This window comes from Mustela putorius, unplaced genomic scaffold, assembly GCF_011764305.1.
Source record: "Mustela putorius furo isolate JIRA1106 unplaced genomic scaffold, ASM1176430v1.1 tig00000129_pilon_pilon_pilon, whole genome shotgun sequence".
In the NCBI taxonomy this organism is placed as follows: Eukaryota; Metazoa; Chordata; class Mammalia; order Carnivora; family Mustelidae; genus Mustela; species Mustela putorius.
The window spans coordinates 14,130,277-14,151,765 of record NW_025421290.1 but is presented as its reverse complement, the minus strand read 5'-3'; the positions used below and the strand labels follow the sequence as shown (position 1 = coordinate 14,151,765).

The window sequence follows — 21,489 nt, the reverse complement described above, 5'->3', positions numbered from 1 at the left end:
AAATATGTATATTTCCAAGTTAGGGAAAAAAACAAATATAACAAAATTGATTATACTACTTTTTATACACAGTTTCGATTTTGTGTTCAATGTTGTACTGTAATCTTACATGTTAATAGTTTTCTAGTGGGGAATCTGCCTACTGAATGATTAAATTACACAGTAATAAATACAATATCCAACCTAGACAGACAAAAATACAGAAGGGCACAAAACAGTAGTCTTTTCTGCGTGACAGATTTAAAAACTTACTTTCACATGCTTAATCAGAGGAATTTAAGCCTAAATTAAATTAGGTTATTTTTATATCTACAATTCTTTAAGCTTTGAAAGTTATTTTTAAAGGCCAACAGCTAAATATTAGCAACATGCTATATTTCAAATCACAAATACATCTTAACTACTTGGATTCTAAAGACATGGGCCAGTTAAGAATCACAGGCAAACACACACACACACACACACACACATCCCTACACACACCCCCACTACAGAGTGTTAGATTGTCAAGCTCTGACAATTATTTTAATTAAACAGTAGGCAAATTCAAGCTGATCCACATCTTAATGAAAAATAAGCAGCCAGAAAGAAATCCATTAAAAAAACACATTAAGAAACAACCACAGACTTAAATCTCGTAGTCTTTGTAACGGAAGGGAAACAGTTCCATCCGTGCCTTGAGTAACAGTATTTCCTGATTAAAAGAGACTAACATCTTTCCCCATGAGAAACTTCTCATCTACAATGGCATGGTGTTTTAAAAGGGTGGGGTAGAGGAGGAATTACACATACATGATTACATTTCTTGTTTGTTAAATCAAGCTTTATTGATAAAATGGAATTCAGAATCCCTTACCAGGAACAGCAGCAGGCCCAGCCAATCATGAGAGCAAAAACGTGGCAGTCTCCGGTTAGGTGTAGGAAGCTGCTGCTTATCAATTAGTAATTCAACGTAAGGACTTTTAAAAGAGGTGCAAAGAATCTAGGCATTTTAGCCCCAAGATTGATACTCTTATGAATATACTGTATTACCTGCAATACTCCTGGCAACAAGGTGAGAACCTAAAAGACAGTTAAATGAAGGGACCAGCTTATCAACAGTGCCAACCCCACTGCCAAGACAGTTTTCGGTTAACTCCCTGGATGTTTGGCTTTGTAGGATTTTGGAATTCTTCTCCATAATCGTGTGCACATTTGAGCATCTAGCTGACATGGCTGCTGCTCTCCCTGTCCCGACCCCAAGTCCAAACACAACATGACTTAAAAGGACTATGTATCTGTTGCATCACACAACAAGCCAAACATTTTTTGCAACTTTGATAGTGATTTAAAGCAGTTCATAATTAAATATGAGCATTTTGTACAAGGACAATTATACTTTACAAAAAACAAAATCATACAACAAAAATTGCTGGAGTCTGATTTACAACATGAATTATGGTTTGAAATCACGTTTACATAAGTCTCAAATTTACAAAAAAAAAAAAAAAAAAAATCAGTCCTGGGCTAGCTGTTGTACTGCTGAGTTCTCTGGTGTGATCCATTCTCACCCACGTCATACGTCCTTCTTTAAAGTTGAGGATGGATGCTTCAAAGGTTCAAGGAAGTTGAGCTGTACTCTCCTTTGGAGGTGAAGGTAAACTCCATGGCTAAATGAGCAGTTTTACCACATGTCATCAGTTGATGTAGAGTCCTTCATAAAAGGAAACAGAGCAGAACAAGGAACTACATTAAAGCTGAAAGGTGCCAAATTACTTTCCGGATAATGCAGAAAGGTAAACTTTTGTAAAGTTCACAGTTAGACTGCACGTGCTTTTTAAAGTGTGTGTGTGTGTGTGTGTTTGTGTATGAAATATCAGTATTCAATCTGCTCAAAAAACTGTTAGCCCTTTGTTTTGTTTTGGAATAAAATATTTTAAATACAATTTTACCATGAGGTTGACCAAATGTATTTCTAAACCAGTATAATTACTAAAAAAAAAAAAATTATTTTCTTCAATTAAAACCCAATTTACCTCCAGAACACTACTTTATAAACTTTTACTACATAAGAGATTAAGGCTTCAAGTAATATGAGATTTGAGGAGGTGTCATAATGCAATTTCTATCTCAGAGCTGTGCCCAAATGATGGTAAGTTAGCACTGTTCTGTAAACACCACACTACAACTGAATTCTAACCTGGAAATTTAACTTGAGAATAGGACATTCTAATGTCTTTTTATAGTAGAATTCTCTACTTCAGCATTTAAATTAAGTATGTGTTTCAGGGTTCTGAAAGTATTTCCAAACATAAAAACTACGAAGTGGAGCTGAGCATTCTGAAGTTCCATTGCAGCTGTTTATAAAACTCAGAATAATTCAAGATTCTGAGCAGAGGTATCATTTCCACCTTCAAAAAAAATCACTTAGTGGAGGCAAACCTTCTGAAGCTGATTGCTCATAGAGGCTTTAAGAAACAAGAAGAATTCAAAGGACTTTCTTCTTTTCTGAGAGGTGGCCACTCACCATGATTATGTCCCTAGTCACTAGAACTGTGGTGCAGCCAGAGCTCAGAGCAATCGATCAGGGGTGTGTAAGAGAATGGGTACAGTGAACAGCTCTGCAGAAACAGGTAGGAAGGATATGCATTTAGAGTGGAAGGAAAGGGAAAGCAGACGCAGCCAAAATGTTACTTACAGTGTCATCATTTTTGTAAGGATTCAGTCTATTGTAAACGGCTTCAATTACATTCCGCCTAAATTTAAAAAAAAATGCAGAAAGTTAATTCTTTAGAACACAGAACTTTAATAATTCAAAGTTAGGTGCTCATTAAAATGTCAAAGATAATCTTAGAATTATTTTAATTCTGTTTCTTACTGTCAATAGGTATCCTCACTTTATTATATATAATAAATTATTATAAGATATTTGAGACCCAGTGTTAAGCTAGAGGTGAATTTACTCTAAATATAGCATTCTACCAGCCCAATTAACAGAAGACTAAAAGTCATGGTTTAAAAAAAAAAAATCAGTCTATATATGGTCTACTTCATTTGAACTGGCTTATGTGGTTATGAGTCAGCAATGATGATGCAGTTTTAAGATCTAATACTAATCTATATTCTTTTTAAGAACTGAACATTAGTTTTGAAGTAGAAGTTTATTTCAACAACTGTTGTGATAAAATAATTTAGATAAATTTTACATTTAAATTTGTTTTTTTGTAATGTCCCCTTAAAAAAACTCTATTAAAGCTAAAATGTCAAATATGACATTTCCCTGCCAAGTCTAGGACATTCTGAATAACATTTTATTAAAACAATCTGTAGTGTTATTTGTAAGTTATAGCCTCCCCTACTTCCAAAATAGATTTGAAGCAATTTCATAGACAGTCATTTCACAGGTCATACTGATGAAAAGATTTCTAAGAAATAAAACCTTCAAACAGGAATTTTAACAATTACTAGAGAAATGATTATAAACAACATAGTAGGGAACCATTATATGGATATCAGAGGTAAAAATGTTTGAATCGTAAATTTTTTTTTTGAATTATAAAATTTCTTAAAGTCTCCACTTTGGTTTATAAAGATGTAAAGCTTAATATCTGACAAAAATTAGTCCAGTTCTAAGAACTGAAATGCACACATAAGGAGGCAAAAAATACACCCTCCTATCTTCCCTCATAACAAAATCCAACCAACCAGGAATCAACAACCAAAAACACTGGGAAAATCAGAGATGTAGAAAAATGGCCTAGATGGAGGAAGAGAAAGAGGCTCATCCCTGGGGTACTCAAATTTGACTGACAAAACCAAATTAAAATAGTAGCAATAAAAACAACAATCAGAATTTTGTAGTACTGCGTCATTTAGCTTCAAAAATTGTTTCACTGTGTTAATTTATTATCCTATAACCCAAGCCTTCGCTAAAGACAGTCTTTAGTATAATGAGTTACACATAATGACATTCTGACACCTATTCTAAATGTGCATCATGTATCATTAATAGTGAAGAACACTGAACCACAGGCTAAACATTTTGAAGACATTAAACATTTTGAAAACATCAGAAATTAGGTTAAGTACATATCTGATCAATGAACACCTTACATTTTTATGTACTGAGATAAATTATTAAGAGTACTCAGAATGTAACTTACTTGCTTGCCAATTCACCCCCTGGTGGGAGGCTGGGGATGTTCTCACTTGCTAATGTGCGCATCACATGGACTAAGTCAGGGACGCCTTCCCCCTGCTTCTTTATGATTTCTGGGGATCAGAAGTACTTTTTTTGTAAGTGTTGTCCAAATTTAATTAAAAAAAAAAAAACTGAAACAAAGATAACTTAGGTTTTTAAAGATGGCATTTACCACATCTGAGATTTTCTAAGCTGGTATTAGAAAAAAAAAATCAAGTTGACCTTTGAAAATTTATGACAAAGGGATGCAAAAAAATGATACAACAAATGAGATGCTTTCCAGAATAACTTCAAAGAATGAAAATAAACAGGATAAAAATGTGAAAAAAATTTCATGTTAAAATCAATGTATTACATGATCAAGGATATGGGTATACAAATGAGAATATTCTTAAAATGCCAAACTAGTTACTTTTGAGGAGGTCAACTCCTCTCTTTAGACTAGAAAGAAACATGTTTCCTGAATTTTGCACAAATTAAAAAAAAAAAATAACCAATTTCAAAATTTGAATGAAAAAAAAAAAAAAAAAACTCCTTTAAGTATAAAGGAATTTTTTGATTATATACTAACCAAATCATTTTTACCTATGTTTATATTCGCAAAGTGATACTTAAGTAGCATGTGCAGGTTAGGTTATATAACTGAATACCACTCACAGCTTAATTTTTGTCTGAAATATCTTTAGCAGTAAATAGATACATTACACTTAAAATTAATTTCAAAACATCCAGTTATTAAATGGGGATAGTGATATGATCTGCAGTGTTGCCACAGAGATGCATACTGTCTTTCATACCACAGAACACCAACAATTATGTACAACCAACTTAAAGAATTCTCAAACTGTCAAGTATAAGAAGTCTTTACTTGGAGTTTTAGCATATTTCCTCTAAATGCAAGATCATAACAAAGGTATTTGTAACTTAAAAGTTCAAGTTTTGCTCAATTATCTGTTTTTAAGTGTTTATACTAAGAAGTTCTCTTTGTCATCATTAGGGCAAGAAAATTATCATTCTAGTTCTCAAATTGTAAATACCTTTGAAAATTACAATGCATATAAAGATCTTCCATCCTTCGATCAAGTCTCAAAATATCAATTCCTCATTAAAGCCACATATTAAAAGACAGACACTGCTACCCATATTTCTTTAAATGGCTCAAATTGTCCTTTTGGAATTAAGGCCAAATTTTACCATGATTTTTTTTTTTGGTATTTTTTTTTAAAAAAACAGTCTTAAATCGAACAAAAAGCAAGGATCTCAGATTTGGTTTGCCAAGTTCCTTTATTGTATAATCTTTAACATCTAGTATTTCTACATGGTTCTAATGCTGGATATCTGCTATACAAAAATAAAGGGTTTTGATGTTTACCTAAGCTGCACAATTTCACAATCTAAAGCTGTAATACACTTAACATACAGTCTCTGCTAAGCCAATACAATTATTGGATAGATAACTAAATACAACAGAAATGAACACTGATGAAAAATTTAATCAATGAGAGTATCAGGTCTAAAAAACATTACCTTGATTCATCTATATTTGATGTATCTTACATCTCCTTTATTAAAATATATATTAGGGTATTTTAATTGTGAAGAAAATTACAGGAAGACAAACTCTTTAAAAAAATTAATGTAAGGCTTTAAAAACAGTATTTTCTATTCCACATGGGACAACACATTTAAACTGTCTTACCATTAACACTACACTAGCATTGCTTCTTTTGCTTTTAAAAAGGAAAACAAGATGAATTTAATGAAATATTTCTTTAACTGCTCTTGGACTGTACATTAATTAGAACTGCAAAAAGACTGAATGCTTTTACTGAAGAATATATGTATAGAAGATCTGTTTCCCATACTCACATATAAACACATTCTGCTCTTCCCTACTCCCCTCCACACCGCATCTGTGGGATCCTATCAGTTATCTCCAAATTAGCAACTTTAAAGCTTGGGTAGTCAACAGAAAAGATTTTAAAAGTATATATGTACAGGTACAATCTTAAACTGGCTTAGATGGACCACGACCTTAAGAGATGTAGTTTAAATTATGAGCTGAGTCTTTTTAATCGCAACCCTAGAGAGTCAAGTATTTTGAAGGGCACAGGTAATAGGAGAGCTAAAAAGGCAAACTCTTTTCTGTGGCATGGACAAAGAAGCCAGAAGTATTCAAAGCAAATAAAAGGAGGTTTAGTAGATCACAGCAATTTTGAAGCCAAGTATTTAAACAAATAAAGAAAAAAAAGAAAGAAATGTTCAGTGCCTGTTCTGGAAGCTGAATGTAGTGTTTTTTATGTAGAACAACTTTTGCAATGTAAATAGTTACATTCTATGTTTTAAAATATAGTAGGAATTTTAATTAACATAGTATTTATTTTCTAGTTGCAGTCTTATCAAACCTACCTCAATAAAGAATATGAAATTTGATTTGTGACATAATAATCTCAGACTGAATGATACAAGTATAATATTTCAACATATCAAAAATATTGAGATTGATGTAAACTCTGTTCAGGTAGCAATTCTTCCTTGATAAAAAGCAATATAAAGCTTAATATTGTAACATAAAATTATGTATCTAAAGCAATTATTTAGAACTGCACCAAAAACTTAGAGAGTGTACACTAAAGAGAAAAGCTGTAATTCATTTCTAAAATGTGATCCTGCTTCATAGTAAATAAAACTAAATTACTTCTTCATTAAATCAGTAAGAAAACATATACCCAAGTTACTTTTTTTTTTAACCCAAGATACTTTAAAGTGCCAATAAACCACATACCAATTTATCCCAATACATATTCTTACTGTTTCATTTTTCCACTAGCCAGCAGTCTGAACCAATGTGATATGACTTGGTAGCATTCTAAGTATTTTACTGTATTATAAATAAGTAACATATCAAAATGATTTTTTTTTAAATATAAAAATTCCAAGAGCCTTGGGTAATAGTGAGAAAACAAACTTAGTGAATAGTATGTCCAATGAGTGAAATACTAACAGTTCACACACATACTAGATATATCACTATCAAGTGGGGGAGAGCAATAAAAACAAAATAGCAGCTCTAGATAGTACCGAAAGTCAAAAACAATCATGATTCTAATAGCAGACTGATTATAATTGATATCAAACAGTAAAATGGGAGAAAACAAAATTAAAGTGCATATTAATTTTAATAATGCAGGCACAGCAGGATATAATAGTGTGTAGGTCAATGCTTACATGCTATTAGATCTTTAACGTGCAAATTCATGACATTAGGAGCCCAAAATGCATTTTAACGCTATCATAGGCATGTCAAGCTTTTCTGCTTAATAGAAACTGCATAATCTATAAGTTTACTGCATATATGCAGCCAAATGGAATTCTCTGGGGAGACTTAGCATTTAAAGCAGTAGCTTCGTAAAAGGTCATCTGTATTTTTTCAAATATTTAAAGGCATTACACTTGAGAGTTACAAACATCTTTCTAGTTGTCTCAAAGTAATTTGCAGAATTATGACAAATATATTCCTGAAATTCCCAACTTATTTCTTGCTTTAATTCAGCATTTGTATTTCTGCCAAGTAGAAACCTACTGTATCTTCTATTCAGGTCTATGTTGTCTTGGTGAGGAAGTTTATGGCTTAGTCAAGAAGCCTTGAAAACAGTTTTAAACAAATTTTTAAAAGCTGTGGCACATGGAAGTTCCTAATAACCAGGCTGTAATCTTCAAGTTATTAAAAAAAATCCTAAAGACCTTAAATTCATACACATAGCTTTACACAGAAAGATGGTATTCAGATTATCACCATCATAAATAAACTGTTTATAATTAAATAAACCACAAATCAGACTTTCCTGGCATAAAACTACACATGCCAGTGAATCCATCAAGAATTTTAAAGCATACAAACACTTTTTAGCCTTTTTAAACAAAAGTATCCTGAACAGAATGTACAGGGTCACACTAGTTCTTATTTCTACTATAACTGTAATAGGACAATCAAAAACATCTGAACAGTTACTACAGAAATGCCCTTTCCCACTTTTGTACACTAAACACTAGATGTCAAAGGCGTGTAAAGACCTAAATGCTAAAATACTAAAGTTTGATTGTGTTGAGGTTTTTCTTTAATAAAGCTACTTATTTTTTGTTAAATGATCCACCTTCTACTCTGCTTTCCAGGTACTTGTCCAATTCTGCCTCCTTCTTCACTGCTTCTGGTGATACTTTGGGTGCATTTGGAAAACAGATCAATATCACACTCATGTTGTCTCGACTTCCCTGGGAAGAAAAAAGTTGGAGAAATATTACGCTTTCTTCTTGTTCTTTAAAGCCCTGAAAACTTTTACAGCCATGACAATTTTAACTATACTTGTTCTAGTAATGACACATATATATACATATACATACATATATATATATACATATACTAGGAGGAAAAAATATGCATATGTGGAGAGGCACCCCCCCAAACACATACAGTGTATATGGTATACAGAATAACCAACACTCCAAAAGATAGGAGAAGCATTACAAGTTAACCTCCATTGTAACAATCATTTTATTTTTAAATGCTATAAAACAAAAATACTACCAAACATTTACTGGTTGCCTACTTAATTAATTTGAAGATACCTAACACAAATACACACACACACACACTCTCTCTCTCTCTCTCTCTCTCTCACTCAATCAACAAAACAGAAAATTCCAGAGGATTTGACCTATAGTTACATGTATACTCAACAAATTTATATTTAAAATAAATTTGGAAGCCAATTAATTTGCTTCATAATAAATATAAATACGGAATTAGTAGTAAAACTAAATATATATAATTTAAAAACCAGTTTTTTAACTTTCATAATTTAAAAAAATGGCTTAACTTTTAGGAAGTACATTCATTTTCAAAGACACCTATTCAAAATGCTGTAATTAAAATACTTGAATCAATGTTAGCCTCCTCATATTCCCCTCCCTATTAGGAATTAGAGTTAACTTTTACATATTATGTATTTGATTCCTCAATATGGGAAAACTGACCTTATACTTTAAGTTTAAGCAAACCATACAAAGAATTTAATATCAAAAAGAATCTTGGAGAAAAACAGTATAAAATGTGGCAAGTGATAGGGTACTGAATAATTTTTTAAAATGGAGAATGCAGACAAGATAAAGTATTAGCTGAGTCAAAACTGACTAGCGTCTGAACATGACAATTCTCTCCAAGAAAAGAGCTTTTAATCTAGCCAACAACTATTTAGTTCTCAAGAGCTACACAATAAGGCCAATAAATAGATACTACTTTTATGCACACTAAAAGGGACAAAGAGAGGTACCACTATTCAGCTCTCCTCAAATTCAGCAATCAACAGTTTGCACTATTAAGTCATTGCTCTATTGGTTTTTTTAAGCCTATGTGCTGGATGTTACATAAACTTGATTTGTTACATAAACCTGATTTCTAAGTATGATCAGATTTTTAATTAAGATTTTAAGTAGAGCTGGCAGTATGCTTATAACACTACAAAGAACAGTAAGATGACTCTATTTCTGCACGTTGAGAGAAAATCAAATATGCAGTCTCAGAAGAGTTTTACAAAATCAACATTTGTTAGAGGAAAGGAAAGAAAATCAAAGAACAAGTTAATGAACAGTATGGACAAAAAATTTCTCAGTAGTCCTATGAGTTAGCTACTGTCAGCTCCATTCAACAGCTGTGAGAGGTCAAACAATTTGTCAGAGACTGTGGAGTACAAAAGAGACAGAGGTAAGCCTGACTCAAGGCCTGCCTCTTCAGTCTGCTTCCTCTTGCTTCAACTTTCACATCTGTAAGATAAAGGGGCTGAGCTGGCTCATCTACGTACATGACCCCTTTGATCATCCCAACAACCCCATGAGACAGCGGATAACATCTCTTACCTTTTTTACAATTACAGAAACTGATTTTCCAGACAGCTTAAATAGCTTACCTGAAGTCATACTCAGTCTCATACCAAGTTCTTCTGACTCCACGTTCAAGGCTATTTTTATTACATCAAACCAAGTGATCACTAAATTCTCTTTGTTGCTGCTACAGATTGATTAGACTATAGTCTCAAAGTACTTCCATGAATGTATGGCGACATCATGTGATAAAAATAAAATATTAGAATTCTAAAATACTTTTCATTTATTAGACACAAAGGCCTAACCCTCCCCCATGCCTTTCCTTTTAAGACATGCACTCTGATATAATCTTTCTGCCTTTGATAATCTCCCACAATATTAAAAAGCTGAGGTAGTCATGGTTACTAAAAGACCATTTAGATTATAATTCTTGCATACTGGGTAATTTCTTTCTTAAAAAAAGTCCCTAAATTTTCATAATTGGTAAAGAGTATCCTACAATTTTGTGCCAACAATTTATGTCTGAGAACTACAGTTTCTATAATGATTAAATACTAGAGTAATAGTTAAGATAACATAAAACCATTTTTATCTCTTAAAAAAAGTCTAACTACCTTATACAAACAGGTGTCGACTACTTCATTGCAAACTTTCTCAAGGTCATCAGTGACTTCAAGTCTGGATCTTACAAAATCACAGAGCTCTTCATTTCCCATAACATCCCAAATACCATCACATGCAAGGATAATGAACTGATCATCTTCTTCAGATCTTTCAATATCATGGACTTCAGGCTCTGGTGAGACAAGCTGCTCTGTAGGACCTTTTCCGTGGACACATTTGTAATCAAAGTCCCCGAGGGCCCTCGATACAGCCAGAGAGCCATTCACACGCTGAATCATGACAGAACCACCTGCATTCTGAATTCGTTCTTTTTCCAGCGGATTACTTGGTTTGTGATCTTGTGTGAAGAAGTGAACTTTCCTGTTTCTACAAAGTAAACCTCTCGAGTCTCCACAGTTAATGAAATAAGTATGTTGAGGAGAAATTAAGACACCCACAGCTGTTGACCCACTTCTATCTGCACCATGTTTCTTCTCTGACATAACTCTCATGTGTTCATCAATCTCCAGAAAACCTGTTCTGATTCCATTCTTTACATTTTCCACAGAAGGTGCTCCTGCAGACCCTTTAAAATCCTGGTTATTGGTGATGTGATCTAACAAATGCTCACAGCAGTATTTGGCAACCTGAGAACCAGCATGCCCATCATACACAGCAAAGAATGACCATGTTTCAAGTCCACTTGGCAAACCGATCACAGCCGTATGTGCATCCTCCATTTCAACTCGCCAACCTTGCATACTGCTTAGCCCATACCGCAACCCATTACCCTGCCCCTGGGCGTTATGTTTTTCCATCTTTGGCTTGTCTAAAAATGCTCCCATTATGTCTTGATATTCTAGGTCTGCAAAAGAAGAGAAACAGGAAAGTTAATAACTATCTTATAGACAAAATACAGATCCAACAATATTTTTAAGAGTGAAGAAGATACAAAGGAAGCTTTAAATAAGAAGTCACAACTCTTATGAGCAGACACTCCTTATGTTGTTGACTTGGAACCTAGAGATTAGTAAGGAAGAACTGGAAAAGAGGCTGATCAGGCACAGGTTAGAATGAACAACAGGCAGAGAGAACTAAAGCATCAGAATAAATTTGCTGACCTGACACTCCCCCACCAGGCACAACCATGTGAGGCAGAAAGGAGACTGGCAGTGGTCATCAGCTTACATGAACTAGGCCAAGTGTTTCAAGATGCAAGGAGTATGTGAATCTCTCAGGGAATCTCAGACCTAAATTATATGTGTATGCTAATCCAGAAAAAGCCCAATGAATTCATAACATATCAAAAGCCTACTAATTCAAACATCTTGGTTGAACATTTAGGATTTTCCAGTTTTATTCTGAATTACCTAGAGTTTTATTGCTACTACATGAACCCTCTTAAAAAGTAAAAAATGACCTACTCAATGATCCAAATTTGCACACTCATTCCTTTAAGCCTTTGCTCATGTCAGTCCCCTTAACTGGAATCCCCTGTCCCTCCTCCTTACTTACAGAAAATGTATAACCATCCTTTAAAGTCTAGTTCAAATTCTACATTCTCCACAGGTTTTTTTTTTCTCTGACAAAGCCATTAAGTTATTAAATTATCACAAGGAGTACCACCTCAATTATCAAGTTGCAAAGCAATTATACATAAATACAAGTGCTTATTACATATAACAAAACCAGCCTATTGTAATCTACTGATGCCCTATTACTTTAGCAGTTATAACATGTATATTTATTATTAGTATATGCTATGACCATTTGGTATTACAGTAAAGGAGACTAGAGGGCCTAGAAACAGCCATGTGGACAAGGATTAGCTAATGTAATCCTTTCCCAATAATCAAAAGCTAAAAACTCTGGTCTGAAATGGGCCCACACAACGCAGGGGGACAGTTGGTTAGAACTTAGGTTGACCTTTACTTGAGCAACAGCCTAGGAATGTAGAGACGTGGGGTACAAATCATCAAATAAGTCACAACTGAACTCAAACCAAACTGAAAGAAGGTAGAATTAAATTTAATGGAGGTAAAATGGGAAGGCAAAATAGGGCTTAGGTAACAGTACCTAGGTAAATCAGGATGCAGTTATGACACGAAGGGATTGATGATGCTAGTGAGGCTAAGCTTTGAGAAGAAGCTGGGACAGAAACGGTTAAGAAAAACCCCTTAGGAAGGTCACAGTGTCCCAGTAGCCTTTCCCCCACCTTCTTCTCCTACCAGGGCCAAACCTATATACAGGAGATAAGTCTGGCTGATGTGATAAAACAATCTCACAATATAACAATATCACAACAATGTGATGTGATAAAACAATCTCCTGCCGAGTACTCCTCTGTCCCCTATTACAATTCCACTAATGAAGGTAAATAAGAAAAACTAGTCATCATTTACTCCTTATGGCAGTATTCATCAGATTACCAGATACCAAGTTGATATACATTATTATGACAAGAGTGCTTTGACTGGACAAAGGAATAACATAATGATAATAACTTAATAGCAGACAATGTTTAATAAGTCTAAATCATTCATTCTGAACAACTCTCTAAAGTGAGTAATAATATCTTCAATTTGTAGATGAATCTCACTGAGACTTAAGAATGGCCAAAGTAAACTCAACTGAAAAATTTAGAGGAATCAAGACTCTAATTCAAGCCTCTCTGAATCTAATGCACCATTTACTGCTAAGGCAATGGTTTTGATCATGGATATACAAAAGGATTATTTATGGACTTTTTGAAAAATTACATTAACAAATCAGAATTTCCAGGGTAGGGTTGGAACCAAGGCACCTGCATATCTGCAAAAAAGATTAGATGAGATGCCTAGATAAGTACATCTAGATGGCTATATGATGACTGAGCCATTGTGAAGTTAAGTCATCTGCTGAAGGTCAACAGCAATTTGCCTCATCTCTGTACCTCAATTCCTTCAGCTAAGCTAAAGGGGAAGAAGAGAGATAGAGTTAAGATGCTTGATAATGTAGCATTCCTTGTCTGTACAATGAAAATATTTATACTTACCTCTGAATGTTGCTTCAAGATTTAAATGAGGTAGGCAAAAATAAGGTATTCTGCGAACTATTTAATTATTACTACATTCATACATATATAGTTACATTAGATTCTGGTATTACCTAAGAGGGAATTTACTTTCTTTTGAAGAAAAGCTCAGTAGCTATTTTACAGATGTACATATAAAACTACCAAATAAGTAATTATTTGAAGACAGGGTAAAATTTCTAAAAGCAAAACCCAAACTTGTGAAAAATATATATTAGAGATGTGAAAATGTAACATACCAAGCCAGCCATCTGATAAAATTTTAGGTCCAGCCCACAGCAAATATAAAAATATGCATCAAGGACAAATTAGTAATTTAGTGGTTGGACTTTCACATAGTGAAAATAGACAATTCCGAAATCTTACCTCCTGGGATTCTGAGTAATTTGTAGAATCCTAGTGAAGCAGCCAACAATAGCTACATAAATATAGCAGATGGTTATGTAAATATAATACCAGAAATTACTTACTTATAAATACTATGTTTACACAGTCATCTTCCAGAAGTGGACTATTAATTATGTAGTCAAATTATTAAATTGGCATCTATCTATAAATAGTAAATCCCAAGGGGTTTAATTTGCCCAAGAAAGCTTAATCTAGTTTCTGAGAGGAATTCTAGTTCTTGCATTGTGTAAAATCTCCTCTGAGCACATGCTGGATGGATCTCACCACAACACTAGCTTATCAGTTGATCTGAACTTTTCTCAAAACAAAATACTATGACAATCACAAGACTGAACTCCTCTTTGATATAACCAGAAACTTTGGAGAACACTTTTTGTCTCTGAAAACCAAACTAACTCCTAAATTGAAAAATTCTAAGGCTGGGTCAGGAAGTCATTCATTAAAATTCAGCCATTGGCTTTTATTAAGCAAAATTGATGTCATAATCATAGCAGAAAATCTTAAACCTGTTATTTGGTTTAATCTGCTTATAAATCCCCCCAATAAAAGATCTATATATTCAACAAATTAGCCCAGAAATAAGAGTTACTCAAGTAACAGTTTGAGCAGTCTCCTAGTAAAAAAAAAAAAAAAATGAGGAATAAAACCACGTAAGGCTTTTTTCTGTTTACCTATGGGGACACAAGCTAATATAGAACTCCTCCAGGGTCCACAAACAAAGGACAAAATAAGACATGTAAACAAAGTGGAGAAATTATATTTTAAAGATTAGGGAGAATTGGGGGGGACTATATACAAGAGAGACTAGGAACTCCTTGGGAAAGAGGGGGAAAATGGAACAATACACAACAGTGTACACAATATGGCAAATTCAAGTCATGTGCAGTGGGATGTGAGATGTAAACTCTTCACTGCTACCAAATATTCAGCATATCTACACGTCCCACTAATGCTTACATGTGAATAGACTTTGTCAAACATGAAGACAAACGTTCACCTGACCTCTAAAATGCACATTTATTGAACGATAGGATTTATAAGTCTTTTTTTTTTTTTTAAAGATTTGCTTGATACAGAGAGTGAGCTAGCAAGAGAGACAGCTAGCAAGAGAGCACAAGCAGAGGGAGAAGCAGGCTCCCTGCCGAGCAAGGAGCCCCATGTGGGCTGGAGTCCTGGGATCACGTCCTGAGCTGAAGGCTGACTGAACCACCCAGGTGCCCCCTGAATGATAGGATTTAACAAAGATACTGCAGAGCTGGGGTTCAGTGAAGAAACACAGACCCCTTGTGGCTGAATCTCTGCAAAGGATAAGTTAGAATACACAAACTACTTTGGACTTCCCAAGCTTTAAGACATAGTAATTCATAAATTATATTTTGTAAGGCAGCCACATCATAGTTATTTATGGTAATGACAAATAAGTGCATCGACAAAACTTTATACCAATTTCAGAAAGGAAAAAGGCTAATCTTTGGGTAATTTTTCTCTCATTTGAGTCTGGAATTTCTCATTGACCGTTTTTTTTTAAAAAAATGATTATACAGGGGAACCTGGGTTGCGCAATTGGTGAAGAATCTGACTTGATTTCAGCTCAGGTCATGATCTCAGGGTCCTGACATTGAGCCCTGCGCTTAAGATGCTCTCTCTCCCTCTTCCCTTGCCATCCTCTCTCTCTTAAAAAAAAAAAAAAAAAAAATTACACGTATTTATATTTACAAATTTAATTTTGATTAACTTGTAAAACACATCAGAGCCAAAATGTAGAAATGGTCTAAATCTATTTTACAAATGAGAAAGCACACATTTGCTGAAGGTCACAAAGCTGGTTCTACAGTAAAAGCTGAGAATAGGAACCTATGTTTCTGGAACTTTACTGCATTCTATAAATCCTGCCCTGTGTACTTACTTGCAAATGAAGTTAACGGGAATCTAAAAACAGGCTTTTTAAAGGCCACACATAAGTAGGGAAGACTGTCACAGAACAATGCTGAAACTCCCTTAAGTGCCATTTTTTCCTCTGCCTACTCTAACTTCTTTTCTAAATTTCTATACTGCCAAAGATAAAGAATGAAAAAGAAGGAAAGGTAAAGAGAAAAGGGAAAAAAGCAATAAATCTAAACTTTGTTTTTTTGTCTGGGTCTGAGGAAAAACCAGAGTGCACAATTTCTTGCAAAGCTAATCTCAAATACTCAAGGGCTAAATAAAATGTAATAATGAGCAAAGAAAACTAAGAGGATATATTTTTAAAGGTTCAGAAAATATGGGGGAGAAGGGGACACACACCTCAGTATTCATTACCTCCACACTAGAAACAACCCATTAAGATACGAGATGACACTCAATGAATGAAACTACAGGCTGTCAACTTTAAATAACTAACTAAATAAATAAAGGCACTCTAAAAGTAGTACATGGAAATGAGAAAACAATTATTGAACTAAAAATTATAACAGAGAGAATGAATAGCCTACTGGATACCATGGGGGGGGGGAATCAAACCAATAAATGCGATCACCTCAAGGAATTCTTTTAGAACTCAGGTCTTTCTTCATCTTGTTAATTCCAACATAAAAACCCACCCACATTTGTATCCATCCTATCGCCATACCTTTTTGTTATAAAAGAGGACTCTCTGTGCTCTCACTTAACATAAATCCCTCTACTAGAGCTTTGAGGCACATGCTTCAAAGAAATCTTATACTACTTAACATGTCTTCTCTGGAACTTTACACTATTATCCTCTTCTTTATATTTAACCTCTCCTTTTCAATTGGAGTACAATTTTTAAAGACACTCAGATGTTAACCATTACTAATTAAGTCTTTATGTAACTCCTTCTCTTGTAGCTACCCTTCTGGTTTTCCCTTCCCTTTGGAGTCAAACTTCTTAAACACACGTGTTTATGCTCTACACTGCTGCATGGCCATTCCACCAAAATAAGCTCCTCCAAGTTGCTTAATCCACTGGACTTTTTAGTCCTCGTTTCATTGCTTACAACAGCATTTGACATTCACTCTTCCAAATTCCCACTGGCTTTTCAAGATGCTACACACTCTCAGCTTTCCTCCTGCCCCTGGCTTTTCCGTCCTTGTTCCCTTTGCAGGCCCATCTCCATCTTCCAGCCATTAAACACCGACATTCAAGGCTTAGACCTAAGCCCTTTTCTCACTTTATGTTAGCTTCCAAACTACTATTCATGTGTATGGAGGAAAGGGAACTGGATGGTATTTTAAAATACACAAGGACTCTAAGTATACACTCATAATTTTTTAATAAGAAATCCAGCCGAGCAAACATTTACTCACTGTGTTTTAAAACTAAGTTCATCTCTACGACTTGTCATTTGTTTAACTCTTAAATAACCTGCTTCTTAAAAATAATCTAAAAAACAAAATCCCATATATAAAGTAAAAAGAAGTTGGGAAATTGCCCACTTATCCAATTTAATACTACGAAGACATCCCCTTTATGTGTATAAATACAAATACCTTTCGTAAGATTAAACTAAAAAGTTAGAGATGTATCCAATATATGACTTTGGACAAATCCTTTAACTTCTAACTCTCGAGATTCCTTGATAAACAAACAAGAATGATTAGCCACTTTCAGAACAATTACTTTGTTCTGAGAAATGCACAAGCAAGAAGCCTAAAGTTCTAAGAGTAACTAGGTAAATGGCATCAGTAAATAATACTTCAGTCTAAAATCATGTTGATGAATTCCACTTAAAAATACTATTCTTAATACCAAGATAAAAATTATGAGATAAAATTATTTTACAACAGAAGAGTCAACTTGGAGAGAATGAAAAAAAGAAAAAACCAGCTACCAACTAGGACCACAAGCTGATAGCCTGAATTTGATCTTCACATACATTTTTAGCCTCTGCCCCTGAACAGGGGCATTCTTCAGTGCCCCTACTACTCCTTATGGACCACATGGCATCTGAGTTGGCATCATTTGATAAAGAGGACAACACATACAATCCATGAGGATTTACTCTAATCTGATTTTTAATGAAGTGGCCATCTCATCTCAAAGTAGCAAAACAAAATGATACCTGTAAAAGGCTGAATAATGGCTTCAAAGATACCAGGTCCAAATCCTATAAAGATCACCTTATTTGGAAAGAGTCTTTGCAGGCATGGTTAGTTAAGAAACTTGCAATGAGGGGATTATTTTGGATTATATATTGGGGCCCTTAAATGCAATCTCAAGCACCCCTGAAAAAGAGGCAGAGGAAGAATTCTCACAGAGAAGTGAAGATAAAGCAAAGAGATTTAAAGATGCTAGCCCTTGAAGATTACAGTGACATACAGCTACCAGCCAAAGAATGTTGCACTCTTCCTAAAGCCTCCAGAGTGAACACACTCCTGCCAACACCTTGACTTTGGCCCAGTGAAACTAATTTTGGACTTATGCCCTCTAGAATGGTAAGAGAATAAATGCGTATGACAAATAAGAACCTAGAATATAAAAAGTATTAATAGAGCTAAGGAAAGAAATTTTAATAGATTAAAAATCATTGGAATGTTTTAAATAGCATGAAAAACAATCATGAGTAAAAAACCTATAGAAAACAATCTGCAAGGGGTAAAATTTAAAATAAAAGAAAAATCATCCAATATGCAGATAGGAATAAAGAGATAAAAGTGAGTAGATTAAAGATATAAACAATGCAGATGCAACAATTTAATTCGTATACCATAAAAAGAAAATTAAATAATGGAGGAAAAAATAGAACTTCCAAGAAAAAATAAATTAATCCAAAACTGAGTGAAAAGCTGAACTGATGATTGAAAGTGTTCATCAAGCAATAATTTTAGTAAAAAATCATCAATACCAAAGTACTCATAGTGAATTTCAAGAATACAAGAATTTAGAAAAATGAAGCATGCCAAAAAATAAAAACAAAAATCAGCCTGGCCTCAAACTTCTTTGTCACATGATACGCAATAATGAAGTGATGGCTATAGACGTTGAGAGTAAAGAGGGATATTCCCAGAATTCCATATATGTGAAGGTAACAGAAAAGACAGCATCAACTATGCCAACACTAAAAAAGTATCATCCAAGGGCGCCTGGGTGGCTCAGTCAGTTAAGTGGCCAACTCTTGATTTCGGCTCAGGTCATGATCTTTGGGTCCTGGGATAAAAGCCCGATGTCCGGCTACAAGCTTAGCCGAAGAGTCTGCTTGTGGATTCGCTCTCCTCCTCCCTCTGACCCTCTCCACGCTCAAGCTCTCTATTGCTCTCTTGCTCTAACAAATAGATCTTTTAAAAATATTTTAAAAAGTATCACCCATGTACCATTCACGGAAAACCTATTTAAAGGAAGATTAAAGCTGGGGTGCCGGGGTGCCAGGGTGGCTCAGTTGCCTTGCCCCATATCCGGCTCCCTGCTCAGTGAAGAGTTTGCTTCTCCCTCTCCCTCCCTGCCTGCTGCCCCCCCCCTCAGGCTCTTGCAGGTGTGTTCTCTCTGTCTCTCTCAAATAAACAAAATCTTAAAAAAAAAAAAAGATTAAAAATGTACAGTGTCCAGTATTGGCAAAGGAGCAAAAAAAATATGCTTCTCATAGGTAGGAGACTAAACTGCCACCTTTCTAAAGGATATATGTAGGACACACATTAATTTTAAATGTTGACTTCCATTTAAATAATTTTCTATACTCACATTCTGAAGTGCCCTTCTATTCCAAAAGTATTTTTAAAATAAATGGACTATAAAACAAAATTAAGAAGACCAAACCACCTGCTAAAGATAAACTCTTAAAATACAAAGCTTTTTGTGAAGCTAAAAACTACAGGAGCCTCCTGGATGGAACTAACAGAGATGGGTAAGAGTCTACATCCTGCAGGGATAGTAACAGAAATTAAAAATGCTCTGTGCAAAGCTGGGATAGAACTCAAACTCACTGAAACTCATGCCTGGGGTGAAGGGTGTCTGCTGCCTATAAAAGGAGCAGGAAAAAGCTACTTATTAACCATAACCTGGAGCTATCGTTTAGATGAAATTAGGTGCCCAGTGAGCAGAAGAGTATAGATAGCTCTTTTAGTTTGTGTCTTTTCTTGGAGCCATAAACCTGAACCTGATCTTATCAAGAATCAGGAACCACACCTCCAAAGTAAGACACGCTTTCAGACCGGGAACCCCAGGGTCAAGATGTAGACATGCAAAAACATGGATAAGAAGGGTGAAAACAAAGAAAACAAAACAAAAAACTTCAATTTAATAAGAGAACACAAAACCAAAGTCCAAAACACATGAGGGAAAAAAAAAAAAAAACTGTGATGGACAGCCAACAAAATCAACAATTGTAGGAATTCAAACTAGAAAGAAAAACAACTATCTGAAAATAAAATATGTGTTTAGGATCCTTCCAAAATTAAAAAAGACAATAGACTTGAAGAGGAAAAACATTTAAAATAGTTAGAAATCAAACCAGAATAGGTGGCTATTAGAGACAGTGAGAACCTGAAAATGAAAAAAATATTCATTGAGAAATAAAAACTGAGACACATGAACTCTAGTTGGATAAAGTCAAGGGGCTAATTAATAAATTGAAAAATGATACTTAGGAACTGCCTAGAAAATAACACAGAGATTAAAAAGGAATACTGGAAAAGCAATATTCCAAAATATAGGGGTACTTGGCTGGCTCAGTGGGTAGAGAGTATGACTCTTGATCTTGGGGTTTTATGTTTGAATCCCACATTGGGGGTAGAGATTACTTAAAAATAAAAATCTTGGGGCAGGGGATGGGAGGTTGGGGGAGCCAGGTGGAGGGTATATTAAGGAGGTATTGCATGGAGCACTGGGTGTGGTGCAAAAACAATGAATTCTGTTATGCTGAAAATAAATAATAAACAAACAAATAAATAAAATCTTAAAAAAGAACAAAGAAAAATATAAAAGTTAAATTATTTCTAGAATGGAAGATAATGCATCTTTAGATCAATAGTATATTTCAAAGAGTACCTCCATATAGCACAACATATGCACACCTCCTAGGCATAGGGGAATGTGCTCAAGATATCAAGTATGGTGGAACAAATACTAATATTTATTCCATGATTAAAAAACAGGACTCTGGGGTGCCTGGGTGGCTCAGCCCTTAAGCAGCTGCCTTCAGTTCAGGTCCCTGGGATTGAGCCTGCATCAGGCTCCTTGTTCAAGCAGGAAGCCTGCCTCTCCCTCTCCAACTCCCCCAACTCCTGTTCCCTCTCTGGCTGTGTCTGTCAAATAAATAGATAAATAAAGCCTTAAAACACACACACACACACACACACAAAAGCAGGAATCCGTCCTGCATATTATTTTACATATATTAACTTAATCACTGCTT

At 34.6% G+C, this 21,489-nt stretch overlaps 1 protein-coding gene across 3 annotated transcripts in view; it reads right to left on the bottom strand.

Annotated features, from left to right (window-relative positions):
• Nucleotides 1-805: 805 nt before the first annotated feature.
• Nucleotides 806-21,489, bottom strand: part of PPM1A (protein phosphatase, Mg2+/Mn2+ dependent 1A) — a 40,379-nt gene continuing 19,695 nt past the window's right edge. For all 3 annotated transcript variants that reach the window (XM_004738876.3, XM_045070151.1, XM_045070149.1), the window contains 5 exons: nt 10,675-11,528; nt 8,335-8,452; nt 4,143-4,251; nt 2,678-2,735; nt 806-1,693 (listed from right to left, as the gene is read on the bottom strand). In XM_004738876.3, the coding sequence (XP_004738933.1) occupies nt 1,664-1,693; nt 2,678-2,735; nt 4,143-4,251; nt 8,335-8,452; nt 10,675-11,528 (1,169 nt within the window). In that variant the 3' untranslated portion in view covers nt 806-1,663. The remainder of the gene's footprint in view (nt 1,694-2,677; nt 2,736-4,142; nt 4,252-8,334; nt 8,453-10,674; nt 11,529-21,489) is intronic.